Source organism: Balaenoptera borealis (assembly GCF_965194805.1).
Source record: "Balaenoptera borealis genome assembly, chromosome: 11".
In the NCBI taxonomy this organism is placed as follows: Eukaryota; Metazoa; Chordata; class Mammalia; order Artiodactyla; family Balaenopteridae; genus Balaenoptera; species Balaenoptera borealis.
The window spans coordinates 25,767,373-25,781,788 of record NC_138868.1 but is presented as its reverse complement, the minus strand read 5'-3'; the positions used below and the strand labels follow the sequence as shown (position 1 = coordinate 25,781,788).

Sequence of the window (14,416 nt, the reverse complement as noted above, 5' to 3'; positions counted from 1 at the left end):
CTCAATATAGCAGAATGCTATGAACTCTTTTAAGGTTATTTCCTATAAATACATATTTTTATTGACAGATATTTATTTGTAATATTGTATAAAAGATTTCCAAATATTATATATAATTCCATTATATATATATGTAAATCCATATATATTCATATATATAGGAGGATTTTTATATAATGGGACATTCAATTTATGTATATTTATAAAATATATATGTGTGTAATTATTCTGTTTATAAAATCATGACCCAGATGGCTCTGAGAAAGTATCTAAACTCAAAAGAATTATGTCAACAAAAGTAGATTTTAAATACTTCTACTTCTTTACTCATATTTTCATATATTGATACAAGAAAACTATCGTCATGCCCAGTAATACTTTTTCAACTTCCTTAATTCCTTTCCCGTTCACATGCTTTATTGCTGCTTTTGCATCTCTCTCCAAAATCCCACTAAAAAAATCCTGCCGCCCACTCCCCTTCTGCCTCATTGCCCTCCCCCACTTCCTATTCTCCATCACGAAAGCCAGAGAATCTTGTGGCAAGTGGTGAACTCTCCTTGGAAGAGGAGGAGGGAGAAACTGACGTGGGCCAAGTCAGCATTCTTTGTAGCTGCCTGGGGTGGGGTGATGGGTGAGGTGGGGGAGTAGAGAGGAGAGTGTCGGTGATGTGCCACCATTCATAATCTTCATCTTATTTCATATGCATAGAAAACATCTGGAAGGGCATGCACAAAGGTCAAAATGTTAACATTAGTTATTTCTGGTGGTAGGATTAGAATGGATTTTAATTTTCTTCCTTTCGCTTATCTGTGTTTTCTAATTTTCTACCATGAACAGACATTCCCTGATTAATTTTTTAGAATTTTTATTGAAGTATATCTTGATCAACTTATGAAACTCATTTTAAAAAAGAAGTTCCCCAGTGCTTCTCTGGAGTGTGAGGTTGGAGAGGCTAGTATGATAAACTCCAAGTTAAGGAGGTTTAAAGATATATTCTCTGTCCCAGATACGCCACTGAATTTGTACCCAAGCCAGCCATCAGTTAACACTGGGAGATGTGTCTTTGTGCCTGTCTCCCTCTTTTTGTCAAATAAAAGCAAAAGGTATTTTCAAAATTGTACAAGTTAGGAAGAAGGACTTGGAACAGGTTAGGCCAGTTGACACATACGCCTTATCTGGAAAATGGGTACAACCATACGGCCCTCAGGGATTGGTGAGGGACCACAAGTGGAAAACCCAGCACAGGGCTAGCATATCACAGGTCCTCAAGTAACTTTGAGCACCTGCTCTGTTCAGTTCTTTTGCTTAACAGGCAATTACTGGTTTCAGCTTTGGGCTAAGCTCTGAATTGGAGGCTGTGGATATAACAAAACGACACTGACCCAGCCTTAAAGGAACCCCCAGCCTGTGGGGAGGAGGAGATAATATGGGAGTGTCTGCCAGACCCTCTTCTAAGTGCTTGATATTTGCATATTGATGCTTTACATCCTTATAGTAATCAATAAGGTAGATTTTCTCAATTATTATTTTATAGTCTGTCCTCCTGGTCACAGATATCTGTTCGTCCCTCTGCCAGAGCCAATATCTGTGGTACGGTAGTGGACCTGTTTATGTATGTGGTGAGTAAGAGCTTGGGTGCTGGGAATCAGGCTCTCTGGGTTCAAAATGCAGCTCCATCAATTATGGGCAACATATTTGATCTTTCAATGCCTCAGTGTCTTCATCTGTAAAATAAGGATAGGCATAGTTGTTGCCTCATAGATTACTGTAAGGAAAAAATGGATCTATATAAGGCACTTATAACAGTGTCTAGCACATAAGCTATTAGTAAATGTTAGCTGCTGTTATTATTGTTGTTGTTGTTATTTGTCTCCTTCTATAGACTGGGAGCTCTTTGAGGGCTGGGACACTATCTTATTTATTGTTGTATCTGCAGATCCCAACCCAGGGCCAAGCACAGGGTTGAAATCAATGATTATCTGTTAAGTAAAAGAACAAACTTACCACTACTCATATATTGATATTTTGAGGTAGGGAAGGAGGTGATACAGAGCGGGGGAGGGATTCCCCTTATGAGTGGACATCAGATTCCCCCCAGGCACGATGATTGTAGGAGGAATCTGGGCTCTCTTAGAGCAGATAGCATCCAAGAAATCAACCTAAATCACAGTAAATGTGAGAACCAGAAGGGACTTCCCCAGACCATGGTTAACACTCCCATTTTTCAGGTGAGGAGCCTGAGGCCTAGGGAATTCACGTGGCTCGCCTGTGGCTCTGCAGTGTTGGGGGAAATCTGTTAGGGAATGAGGGCTCTTTATCTTAACCTCAAATTCTTTCTACTCCATGGGCAATTGACAGAATTTTTTATTTTGGTTCAATTTCACAAAGCTTTCTTGAATGCCAAGTGTCTTGTGCTAAGTTCATGAGAGACAAGTGAAATGGGCTCAGAGAGCGTCCAGACTTGCTCAAGATTAAATAAGCAAATCAAGTGTGAAGAGGGGAAATCCCAGGATATAATGCGAGCTCATCTTGTTTCCATCTATAGATATCAGGAGGCTAAAAAATCAAGTGAGAAGAGTGGGAAAAGAGGAGTTCTTTAGCACCAACCTGTTGAGGTCATACTTGGGTTATGACTCTGGCCCTCCAGTTAAAGGGAGCCCCCTGCCCACGCAAAATGAAAACTCGGGGCGGGGGGAAGTGCAGGTTGATTTCCGTTGGGGTGTTACGGGGTAGATGCAATGGGATTCTGGAGAATGTCTCCACCTCCCCAGCCAAGATAATATCTTCCCTGAGCCTTACTCAGAGAACCCCTCCCCGAACTCAGTACAGCCCCACCCCAGGGCTCCTGGGAGAATGGGTGAGTAGGAAGTTGTTGCTAAGAAATATATTTTTGCCCTGCTGAAGTCACAACTATAAATTCACATAATAATCGATCCACCAGTATGACTGGAAATGCATAGCCCAGCTCAGGTGTGGGAAAAATCATAGCCCTCCTCAGCACCATTAATCTTCCACCTGGGAGTAGTTTAGCACTAGGCATCCATTATTTATCCGGGAGACTGGGGATGTGAGGAGGAAGGGCTGTGTGTGGGTAGCAACCAGCATTGACAGGGAACTGTGAGATGTAACGGGGTGCGGCAAGATGTGCAAGGGACAGGAGCTGGGAGAGCAAGGCTCTGCCATTGCCACCTCTGGTGGACCTTGGGTAAGTCACTTAACCGCTCTGGCCTTGAGTTTCTCATCCGTAAAATGGGGCTTGAATTAAATGGTCTCCTAAAGTCCCTTCCGGCTCTGAAATTCCATTCAGAATGTTCTAAGCGTTGTAAGAAAGTTTTTTTCAGAAGTTGCATTCACTACCCTAGAAGGTATCACTGGGAGCATGTTTCCTGGGGAGCAATTTCAAGCCTTTCCCTAAAGAACCCTGATGCATAAGGGCCCCGGGGCGTCCCCAGCCCAGGGTCTGGGGGCATACACCCAGGCATGAAATGTCTTTGAGCTCTTGTTTATTATTATGAAGGTAATTTTGCACTCTACTCCAGAATCTATTCTTGTATGCATTAATATAAAAATAGTATTCTGAATTACTGTTGATGTACTGTTGATAAATCTAGACTTGCAGGTCCACAGAGAATCTTGTCTTTTGATCTTGAACTATAGCCAAGCCCTAATTCTGTGTGATAAGAGTACAGGAAATGTCTAATTTCTTTTTTCATGCTTTCTGTATTTTTTCTTTCTTCTCTAATGCACGTGTATTAATACCAAAGAAAAGTACATAAATGTTTAAAACATGAAAAATAATGTAGTTCTGACCTTCCACATCTAGATTTTAAGGAGGGAAGGGGTCCCTTTAATGAATGGGTTCCCTGTTGACATTTTCTTGCTGTGCTCATTCCTATATGTCCGAGTGCTTGATCCGTGAGAAATAACGTGTGGTTGAATGAATAAAAGTAATAATAATGACAATTATGATAACGACAAAAGCTACTATTACTGTGTTTTTACCATGTGCTGCTGTTCTAAACTCTTTACCTCTATCATCTTGTTCAGTCCTTACAAAACCCTTTGAGGCAGCTCTTATTATTATCCTCATTTTACAGATGAGGAAACTGAAACGTCAAAAAGTTAAGTAACTGTCCTGGTTGGAACATCTTTTCTGCCCTTTTACCTTCTCGGATCGCCTTTTAGACCTGGTCGTTGCCGCAGCATCTGCCCTGCACGGTAGCAGCTTGACTGTGTTACCCTAACAGTTCCTCATCTCTTGGCTTTGCCCTGAGGCTTCTCTGCACTCTTTTGTGGGACACCTGTGGGACCCCATTCTGCCCACCTGGCTCCTGCACAGATCTCAGAGTGCAAGGACAGTCTCTGGAGGGTCATTGACTCATTCCTCAGAGGGTCCCCAGAGGGATTAAGCCTCTGTGGCCCACAGCAATCATTAACTCAGTACCGCACCCTTGACTGGCTTTTCTTCCTTCCCCAGTTTACTCATTCTAGGCCCCCAATCCCCAAGAATTCTTTTCCAAAATGAATTATCTGTATATAAATGTACGTCTCAGGTTCTGCTTTTTGGGGCAAACTAAGCCAGGACATTGCCCAAAGTCACACAGCAGGTAAGCTGTGAAACCCAGGTAGGAAAATATTCACTCCATGTAAAATAATTATAAGCACCCAGAACCAGGATATAAATACATAAATCTTTTTAAAGGGGCATGTGTGCATGGAAGAGGAGTGTACACACAAAAGCAGATAGGTTTAGGAATGGAATAACTACGCCAAATGTAAATGGACTTTTTTGATTTTTTTTCCCTCTTGCTTATCTGTATTGTCTAACTTTCCTAAAGTGACAGCTGTTTCTTGTGTCATGGATGGAGAGCAGGGTGGCAAACTGATCTATGCCAGTTTATTCACGCAGAACCCTCAGGTTCTTTTAGCAGATAGTGGTAGCCATGGACATACTTGAAGTGGACGTGGGTTAACTAGTCTCTGCAACCTCACTATTATTATTATCACAAAAGCAAGTCTCAGACCAAAATCTGCCACACATACAGACTTATTAAATAAGCATTCATTAGCAGGCAAACATAAGACAGTCCAGGCAACCTGCTCTGGAAGCTGATCAAGTCCTAGCTCTCTGCCCATCTGAGTACTGCAACTGCTCCCCGAATGGAAGGTTCACTGGAAGAAGGCAGAAGAACATTCTAGAGCAGTGGGTCTCAAACTTGAGCAGGCATCAGAATCTCCTGGAGGGCTTGTTAAGGCACCGATTGCTGGGCCCTGACCCCAGAGCTTCTGACTCAGGGGGTACTACGCTTTGAGGTCTGGTTTTGTTATCCTCTCTGATAACTGGCATCAGGCAACCAGCAATTCCCTCAATGGCTGGGGCACAGGACCATTTAGGGGGTTAGTCTATGGTCTAGAACACCAGCCCCTCGGGTGTAGACTACAAGATGCTCTAGATTCTTTTACCTAAAAGGCCTCAGGGTGGAGAATGTCTCTGAAAGGTTTTAGAGGATACCACTAATGTCATCAATGAAAAGCCATTTCTCATCCTCATTATGCTAATTAGCAAAGCCTGATGCATTCCTTAAGGTCCAGAAAACTGAAGTTCACAGAGATAGTTGTGTGTGTTCACATAGATAGTGTGGCTTCACTGATATCATGCTAGCTGACTACCCCTGTAGTGTGAATGCCTGGAGAGGGCGCCTAGGGTCTAATATAAATTAGCACAAATGCCTAATAACACGCGCCTAAACAGAACATTTTAGAGTAAATTACAGACATCATTAATGGGAAGGAAAGTTCATTAACAAATCGATGGGCATTTGTTTGGTCCCACAGACTGAGCCTGAAATCATAGAGGAAACCAATATCGACAGAGTGAATGAGCCCCGGGGCTACGCCCGGTCGAGGCAGGTGAAAGGCCACTCGGAGACCTCCACGCTGAGCTCGCAGCCCTCCATCGACGAGGTCCGGCAACAGATGCACATGCTGCTGGAGGAGGCCTTCAGCCTGGCATCCGCAGGACACGCAGGCCAGAGCCGGCACCCAGAGGCCTATGGCTCCGCCCAGCACCTACCCTACTCCGAGGTGGTGACCAGCGCTCCTGGGACCATGACGCGGCCCCGGGCTGGAGTGCAGTGGGTGCCGACCTACCGCCCAGAAATGTACCAGTACAGTCTGCCCCGGCCGGTAAGTCAGACATCCCTCCGCGTGCCTGCCCTCCTCAGGTCAGCCCCGGCCACGGTGTTCCGACAGGGGTTTCAGAGCGGGGACTTTCCTGATGAGCCGCCTTGGGATTTGGAAACGAACTTTGCTGGGCTTTCACACGTCCTCCAGCCAGGATCCAAGCCTAAGCCTTTTAATCCTGTGGACACAGACACACAGGAAACCCTTATGTCCGACCGTAATATGTTTTAGAATGACTTCCCTTTTTTATCCCTCCTGTGAAGGGCTGACCTCACTCTTCATGCACTGGTTGTTTTCTACAACCCCACGTTTAAAGGCCCTGGTTTAAATGTCAGAACGTGTTGCAGAGCCCCATGTTAGGGGCCCGTGTAGCCTGGTGGCTCCCAGCAGAGGCTTTGGAGGAGGGTGCCTTGACTTTGAATCCCAGCTGACTTTGTAACTTGGGGACTTAAATTTTCTACAGGTAAAGTAAACAGGTAAGAAAAATAACTGATATCCTAGGGTGGTTGTAAAGATTAACTAAGTTGATATACATGAGGTACTAGAAAAATGCCAGGCACCCAGTACATGCCATAGAAGTTTCAGCCATGATTATCTCATTAAGTAGTAACTGTACTTCAGTATCTGAGAAAGCATCCAATGACTAAAAGCTTCCATGATTTAAACAACCATTTTAATTAGTTTGCATGTAATTAGTTCATCACCATAGCATCTACAGATATCTTTTTAAAAAGACAGTTTTATAAGCCACAGACCATAATGGACAATGCTTTGTATATGTATAGATTCCACCCTTGTAATACTTCATGCCCTATCCCCAAGGGCTACTCATTAATAGAGCTTTATAAATTGTCGTTGTGATATGTAATTACCCAGTAAAAGCTAACATTTATAGAGTGCTTCACTGTTATTAGGTACTGATCTAAGTGTCATGTGTATGTTAACTCATTTATTTGGTCCTTACTACAAGCCTCTGAGACAGGTACTAGTTTACTAGTTTTATCCCTATTTTACAGATGAGGAAACTGAGGTTACACAGCTTGTTCAAGTCACACAGCCAGGAAGGGGCAGAGCCAGGACCCAAAGCCAGGCCATCTGGTGACAGAGCCCATGTTCTCAACCTGCCTTGTGCTGTTACATTGTCTTTCCATCGTATTATTTCTTTCATTTTCAGTAGACTATTCGGGATACCTATGGGCTTGTGGAGCCTTTTGATAACTCCAACCACCACCCCCCCAAAGCACACACTACAGTGGCACTTAATAAACTGCTGTTACGCTATGTAACTACCTAATCTACACACTATTGTGAATTTCCTTATTCTTTGCTCCAGATTCCTCCTGACCAGGTCCCTGAGATGTCTCCCCTTCACACTTCTCCTAATCCCCTCAGTCTCTCTTTCTGTCGGAGCCCTCTCTTTGAATGTCAGTCTCTGGCCCAGCCTTTCCCTGTTGATAAAACTCTGTCAGGAGAGACCAAAGTTTATTTCAAACTGAGCCTTTGGGGCAGGGACACTTGTGCTTGAATGCGGTCATCATCACTGCAAGGGTTTGTCCTTAAGTCGGCAGGTGCAGAATTTCTGTTTTGTCTGTTCACTCCAGGGTGATCAGATCATGCTGATTAAACTCACAAAAACTACTTTATTATTAAGAATATTAACTTACAAACCTGCAGTGAGATGCTGAATGATCAGGTGGGCCAGAATACTTGTTTCCTGGTCTTTCCTGTTAATGGTCTTTCGTTAAGTAAAAGCCAACTCAGGGGAAGTACGACATTATCAGAAGGAGAACTGGTCGGTATTGGAGTCAACTTCCTCAGTCTGTAATATGCAAACCCAGAGAGCATAGTCAATAAAGGAAATAGAGTGAATGTGGGACATCTTTTTTCGCATCCCATTTTCTGAGATATGGGTAGAATAAAATGCAAAATTCTTAATATAATGTTTAAGTTAAAATAGAAGACTTTGGGGCAATGCCCAGATCTCAGGAATAGGAGTTTGCCTCTGCCATCACGGAACTTTTCTGAATCTGTTCAAGAAGCACTGCCTTCCAGAAAAGTGTCAGCAACTCTGGGGCCACCACTGGCCATGCTCCCATCAGATGAGATTCCAAATATCCTTTTTTCAGAAAGAGTTAGAAAAATGCTCACTGAGCCTGGCCAATCTGTTACTTTAAAATACTTTCCCATGACAGTCGTATTATAGTTTCCACAATTACAGTTTTCTTAACTAATTGCCCATTAAATTGGTACTCTTCTTTATGGGGAAAGAAGGGATTTTCTCACTGAGATTTAGAAAACACTCTAATCTTACCACATTTATACCTACCTCTTAAAGTGGCTGTCCCCTGGGGAGAGCTAGCTGTATCCATTCTATACAGATCCACACTGACTTCAGTGTCATTGGCTCATTCTTCCTGATTCCAGACATTGACCATGTCCCCGAATTTTCCCTCAGCCCAGAGTGGAATGGCACTCGCCAGCTGAATGTCCTTAGCCAGTGATCGTAACTCTGAGTCTCAGATCCCTCAGCCATAGAACGGTGGCGAAAAGAGGGCTGCAGTGAGGAAGGGTTGGTAATTCGTGTAAAATGCTCAGCTCGGTCCTGGCGTTTAGTAAGCACCTAACACACGTTAGCGGGTGTTAATCAGAGTACTTCCTATGGAGTCTAGCACATCAAAGTACTGGATAAATGGTAGTTATTGTTATAAAAATATTCTCTTCTTTTCCCTGGGTTCCACTAGTTATCTCCCTTTCCCTGACAGTTCTGAGATTACATCTTCTTTTCCTTCTACTCTGTTACATTCTTTTAAGAGCATGCTCTGTGCTCAGGGAAGCTTCACTTCTGCTTAAAGATGATTCTCAGGAATGACTGGGCCCCTCTAGCTGGAGGCCAGATTCTGGGAATCTGTGAAGAGATCTGGGTTTCAGAGAGAAAAACTTAAATAACCAGGTTGAGTCTTCCAGTGACAGGCAAGAAGATGCCACAACCCACAACCATATGCCTCAGTTTAACAAAACCATCTAAAAATGTCATTGTGGGAATATGAAAACTTGGATGGTTCTGTTTGTTATAATTCAGGGTTGGCAGTTGTGCCAGGAAGGGCAGAAACATTAGCATCATATACTTAAAAAAATGAAGCCACCAAAAAAGGGAAATGGACTGAGAAATAACACAGCAGAGAGATGGGCCGTCAAACTGAACAACATCAAAGGCAGTTCTTTCGTTATTAAGGTTTCCTTTTGCCAACAAAAAATGAGGTCCTTATTTTAATGAAAAGAGAAATGGCTAGCAATACACAGTAGCAGTGATGATTCTTAACCCAAGTTCTTGCCAAGCCCTCTGTGCTATGATAATGTGGAAATCAATGGACAGGGTGGCAATTTAGAATGATAACTGTGATTACTTTTCAGCTTCCAAAAAGGAAGCACTCTGAGCTCTGCTGTAGGATAGTGGGAAGCTGGTGGTTCTAAATGCACTCGGCCAGGCTGATGGCATTTACATCGTGGAGAAGGTTACTGCTGGCAGCTGGGGATTTCTGCACTGCAGTTCAGGAGACCCTTGATCATATTTTACCCCTTGAATCTGGGAGGAAATTGGACTTGACACCTAATGACCAATCCAATTTTGCTAGCAGCCATAATGAGTCTGTGCCAAGAGGAATGAAAACATCCTGCAGTCTTCCTGTTGGTGTCGGGGATTCCGAGAAAGGGATGGGGTGAAAGCATCTTCCCCACTAGAGGCCTTACAGATGCAACTAATAGTAATAATAATAGCACAATACCAGCTGCCCTCTCTTGCGCTCCCGCCCGCCGTATACAGGACATTAAGCTAAGTGCTACTGTCTCTTCTGATCTAACACCCACCCTATGAAGTCAACATTACTATCCCCCGTGTACTCCATGGGAAACTGAGGCCTGGGGAAGTGAAGAACCTTGCCCAAGGTGACACAGCTCTAAAGGGCAGAATGGGGTTAGAACTCAGGGCTCTCTAACTTCAAAGCCCATGCTCTTTCCACCCTCTGGCCAGGTGAGCCAGAGGATGTCATAGCCTCTGATGAGAACTCAAATCTGCTAAACTTCAGAGTGTGATCTTATAAGGAAGCTTATCCAGTTTGATGGGATTTTGTCCATTCCTATCATTGCCCCTTGTAGGAGAGACATCTCCATTAGGATGGAATTGAGAATATTACAGCCCGTTTTCCCCCTTTCCCCTCAAAAACAAAGCAAAACAAAACCAAAAAACCCCTTCTGAAACCTTCATTAATGATGAGATATGCAGGCATATCAGGCAGGAGTTTGCATCCACCCCAACACTTGGCTTCAAGAAATGTTGCATTTCTTGTGTTTCTCCAAATCAAATTTGAATCTGTTCTGAGCTCCCATCTGGCCAAGTTTGGTGGGGCAGGAAAGGAAGGGGGGAGGGGGAATGGGAATTCAATGTCAGTTATTGCACAAAAGTCATTGGCAGCTTGCTGAAGGTGGAACAACGGGAGAGGGTCTACCCCAAGCAGTGTGGATGGGTGCTCAAGGATGGAGGGAACCCACCAAACCGAGAAAGTATCTGGAGACTGAAAAGTGAGGCAGGTAGGTCCATATAATCAATGGATCAGTGTATTATAGGGTAACTTACATGCAGGGTAGGATGGAGCAGATGTCGATCCAGAAGCATTCACAGCTGCACTCCACACCACAGAGGGGCCACTGGGACAATTTTACAGTTAACCGGGGGTATGGGGGTACATGCTTGGAGACAGCGAGTGCATTCCTACGTCAAGACTTATGGTGGGTAATTAGTCTTGTGGGTGCGGGGACTACATCATGAAGGTCTTTATCATTGTTTGGAGAGTAACAGAGCATAGAGGCCCCCTGGACCTAATGGTCATTAAATAATATCTATTAACTACGAAGCCCTTGACGGCAGAGAAGTGATTTACCACGCAGTACAGTCTTGGGTAGGGTCAGTGGAAGGACAGCAGGAACTGAACGGGTCCAAGATGGCATCAGTTATGCTAGCAGCCAGACAATGGAGCATTGCCCAGCTCCCAGGAGTCCACGAAGGTAGGTCGCTCTGTATGTATTACCTGGGACAGCCTGGGCTGGGGCTCTTTGCCTTTGGACTGCCCCAAGGAAGCCCCCCTTGAAAACTGACAGAGTACCCAGCGTCTGGCAAATGCACACCCCTCTAAGCTTAATCATTTGAGTGAATAAGAACCAGTTTGTACAGGAAGGCTGTGTGGAAAGGGAGAGAGGGAGGTAGGAGGGGAGCATGTATCTCGGCTCACAAACTCAGGTGTGCAAGACATGTCAGTTTATTTTCCTGTAATCTTCTGGCGCCAAAGGCTCAGTCTCAGTTCAGGGTTTCCCTCCCCATCTCTGATTAAAGCTGAGTGTGCTTGGGGGGAGGGGGAGGGGGAGCTAAATGGTGCAAAGCATGGTCAGGGTGGGGAGGAGGCTTCAGTACTTGGTCCCAGTTTGCTCTCATCTAACGACTCTGGCTGATGTCCCAGAGAGGTGCTTGTTTCCATCTGGTCTGCAGGTGTTAGTCCAGGTAGAGCACAGCTGTATCCTGGTCCTCCTGCTTTCAAGCTCTCTCCAGATCCCTCCTTCCGCTCCTCCCATGCTTGAGCCTTCTCCCTCTCTCTCTGCCTCTCCCCTCTCCCCCTCTCTGTCTCTCTCTTTCACGTGCATGCGTGCGCGCGCGCGCGCACACACACACACACACACACACCCTTGCCCCTCTCCCCTCTCTAGCATCTTCCTTATATTTATTCTCTCCTCCACCTCCCCATCCCCCTGTGCTCCCAGATTGAGGCGGGACACAGAGCTGCTTCTCCAGACCTTACATCAGCATCTAAGCTCTCCTCTTCTTCCTAACCTAAGGGTGTTTAGAGGGCAGAGTGGTCTAAAAGTACCTCACTTCTTCCAAATCTCTTGTTTTGGCATCAACCTTCAGCCTTGAGTGCTCTAAGGGCTTCGATTTTTGATATTCAAAATCCTAAATTCTTGCAATTCAATAGCTTGGACTTTTGAAATGCCATTAAGAGTTGGCTCTTGGGCCGTCTTTAGTGGGGGTGGTCTTCCTTCCCTGGGGCAGGAAGGTGCGATGCCCTCACTGCTTGGGGCAGGGGAAGGGCCCTGGATTCAAGGAACCGTGGTGGCAAAGTCTTGGTTACTACAATTACTATATCAAAATATTATCTTGTCTCAAAAGGAAGAGAATATCATTTATTGAGTACCCACTATGTGCCAAATGTCATAGTAACATATAAAATGAGTCTTCTAAACAGCCTTTGAAATGGGGGTGTGATTCTGTTACTTTCATCACCTAACGAGAAAACAGACACAGAGAAGGTAAGTTACTCGAGGTCAAGCAGCTGATAAAGATCAAGCCAGGATTCAACTCCAGTTTTTTGTTTGTTCGTTTTTGTTTTTTTTAAATTGGAGTATTGTTGTTTTACAATGTTGTGTTAGTTTCTACTGTACAACAAAGTGAATCAGATCCAGTTTTGTCTGACTCCAAACCCCTGCCCTCTGCATCACGCCACCCTTAGCTCAGAATTGCGAGATAGCACCCTTAACTGGCTATGTGATTTTGGACAAGTCAGTTCACCTCTCCGGGCTTCCGTATCTCCCTGTGTTAAGGTAAGAGGTGTGGTCTCCTGCTAGTTCCAGCTTGAACCTTCTATGATTCCCAGGGCCTGGGAAGCCTCCGTGTTGCTCCATCAGTAACTCCTGGTGAACTGACAGATCAAGATAAGCACTGGTTTTCACCATGGGGTCAGTCTTCAATTACAGTGCCCTCTGTTTTCAACTAAATAAGAACTATCCGCTGGAAGATTCTACTTTGTGCACCAGGACGTAAAGTTATTTGTAGCTGCATGCAGACGTAGACACTTGATGTGCCCAGAGCAGTACTCACAGGGTCAGCACCGTGCGGTGGAAGGGGTACCTTGCGGTGGAACCCAGCATTGTCGGCAGGAACGGAGAGGTTGGCACATTCGCTCTGACCTGAGGCTGACTTGCTGTCACAGGACAAGGGCCTCCAATGAGGGTGGGTGGCTTTGCCCTGTTGTTCCTCATGCCCCCACCAGTGCGAAGCCTGCGACCCCTGACCTGTTCCTCCAGCTGCAGCCTGCCCCTTTGACTTGTCACCCCTCTAGTGCTACCCCTGGAGGTTGATCTTCCCCCTCTGGATGGATGCACATGCACGAGGAGGGTCCAGCACACAGTGGGTCTCACCCGGGCTCATTCTCCACTGGGTTTGCTAGAAAGAATGGCCCTGCCCCACCCCCTCGCCCCCTGCCCAGGGACATCAGGACTGGAACTTTGAGAAAACGGTGGTCACCTTCCCTTCTACTTTTACAACCAAACCTCTGAGCCCAAAGAATGGCCTATTCTATTCTCACATCCAGGCTCCTTCCACCTCAGAGACCTGAGAGCTATTTATAAAGACTGCCTGCAGTTCTGAGTGCCTGATCTCCTTTCTAGCCAGAGGACAGGGATCCCAAAAGATGGTGTCCTTGGGCACCAGACTGGGCCCCTCACGGCCACTGCCACAGAACTGGAAACTTGGAACTAGGTAACAGTTTTGAGCAATAGCTTCTAGTGGGATCCTAGTCACAAAGCAGCCCGCAGGGAGCCAGGTTCCAAACACATGGAAAGGGGAGCCAGAATGTGAATCCAGGAGGACTTAGAACTATGGGGGAACCGCACACGGGAAGGTAGGAAGACACTGCTGGGGGGATTTTCCTCAGCCATTAGCACAGGGCACAGTAGTCTTTCTGCTTTTTATGTGGTCTCTGTGGCTGCAGGGAGCCCCGAGGATACAGACCAAAGGAGACCTTGATCTCCTGTGTAGTCTTGCTTTGTACCTGGAAAAATCATCCGAAGAACGAAATTCCCTTGGTACTTGTCAAAAGTTCAGAACTTTCAATCAATTCTTTTGTGAACTGTTACAAGACAGACAGACATAAAATGCATTTTCTTGGCTGGAAAACTGTGTTGACTACAGAATAAGCCTTCCAAGAACCAGGGATAAAAATAAGTTGTCTGTCTCCTCTACTGATATCATGAGAGGCCAGGAGAGAAGAGGGGCTATACTCCCCTTTCTCTATTTTGGGAAAGGCTTACCCTTACTTGTTGGTTTGTTGATAATAATGGAATGCAAGCTGGAAGGACCTCCGGGACAATGATCTTCAAACTCTGTAAAACCATAGGGTTCAGGGAGGTCCCC

At 45.2% G+C, this 14,416-nt stretch overlaps 1 protein-coding gene across 10 annotated transcripts in view; it reads left to right on the top strand.

Moving 5' to 3' along the window:
• The window catches only part of KIAA1549L (KIAA1549 like), a 291,549-nt gene that overhangs the window by 251,360 nt on the left and 25,773 nt on the right, over positions 1-14,416 (top strand). For 8 of the 10 annotated variants that reach the window (XM_082343655.1, XM_082343657.1, XM_082343656.1 and 5 more), the window contains one exon: positions 5,836-6,186. In XM_082343655.1, coding sequence (XP_082199781.1) covers positions 5,836-6,186 — 351 coding nt within the window. Of the gene's footprint in view, positions 1-5,835; positions 6,187-6,446; positions 7,076-7,199; positions 11,850-14,416 lie in introns of those variants that run through there. The other 2 variants (XM_082343659.1, XM_082343661.1) reach the window with 2 other exon arrangements.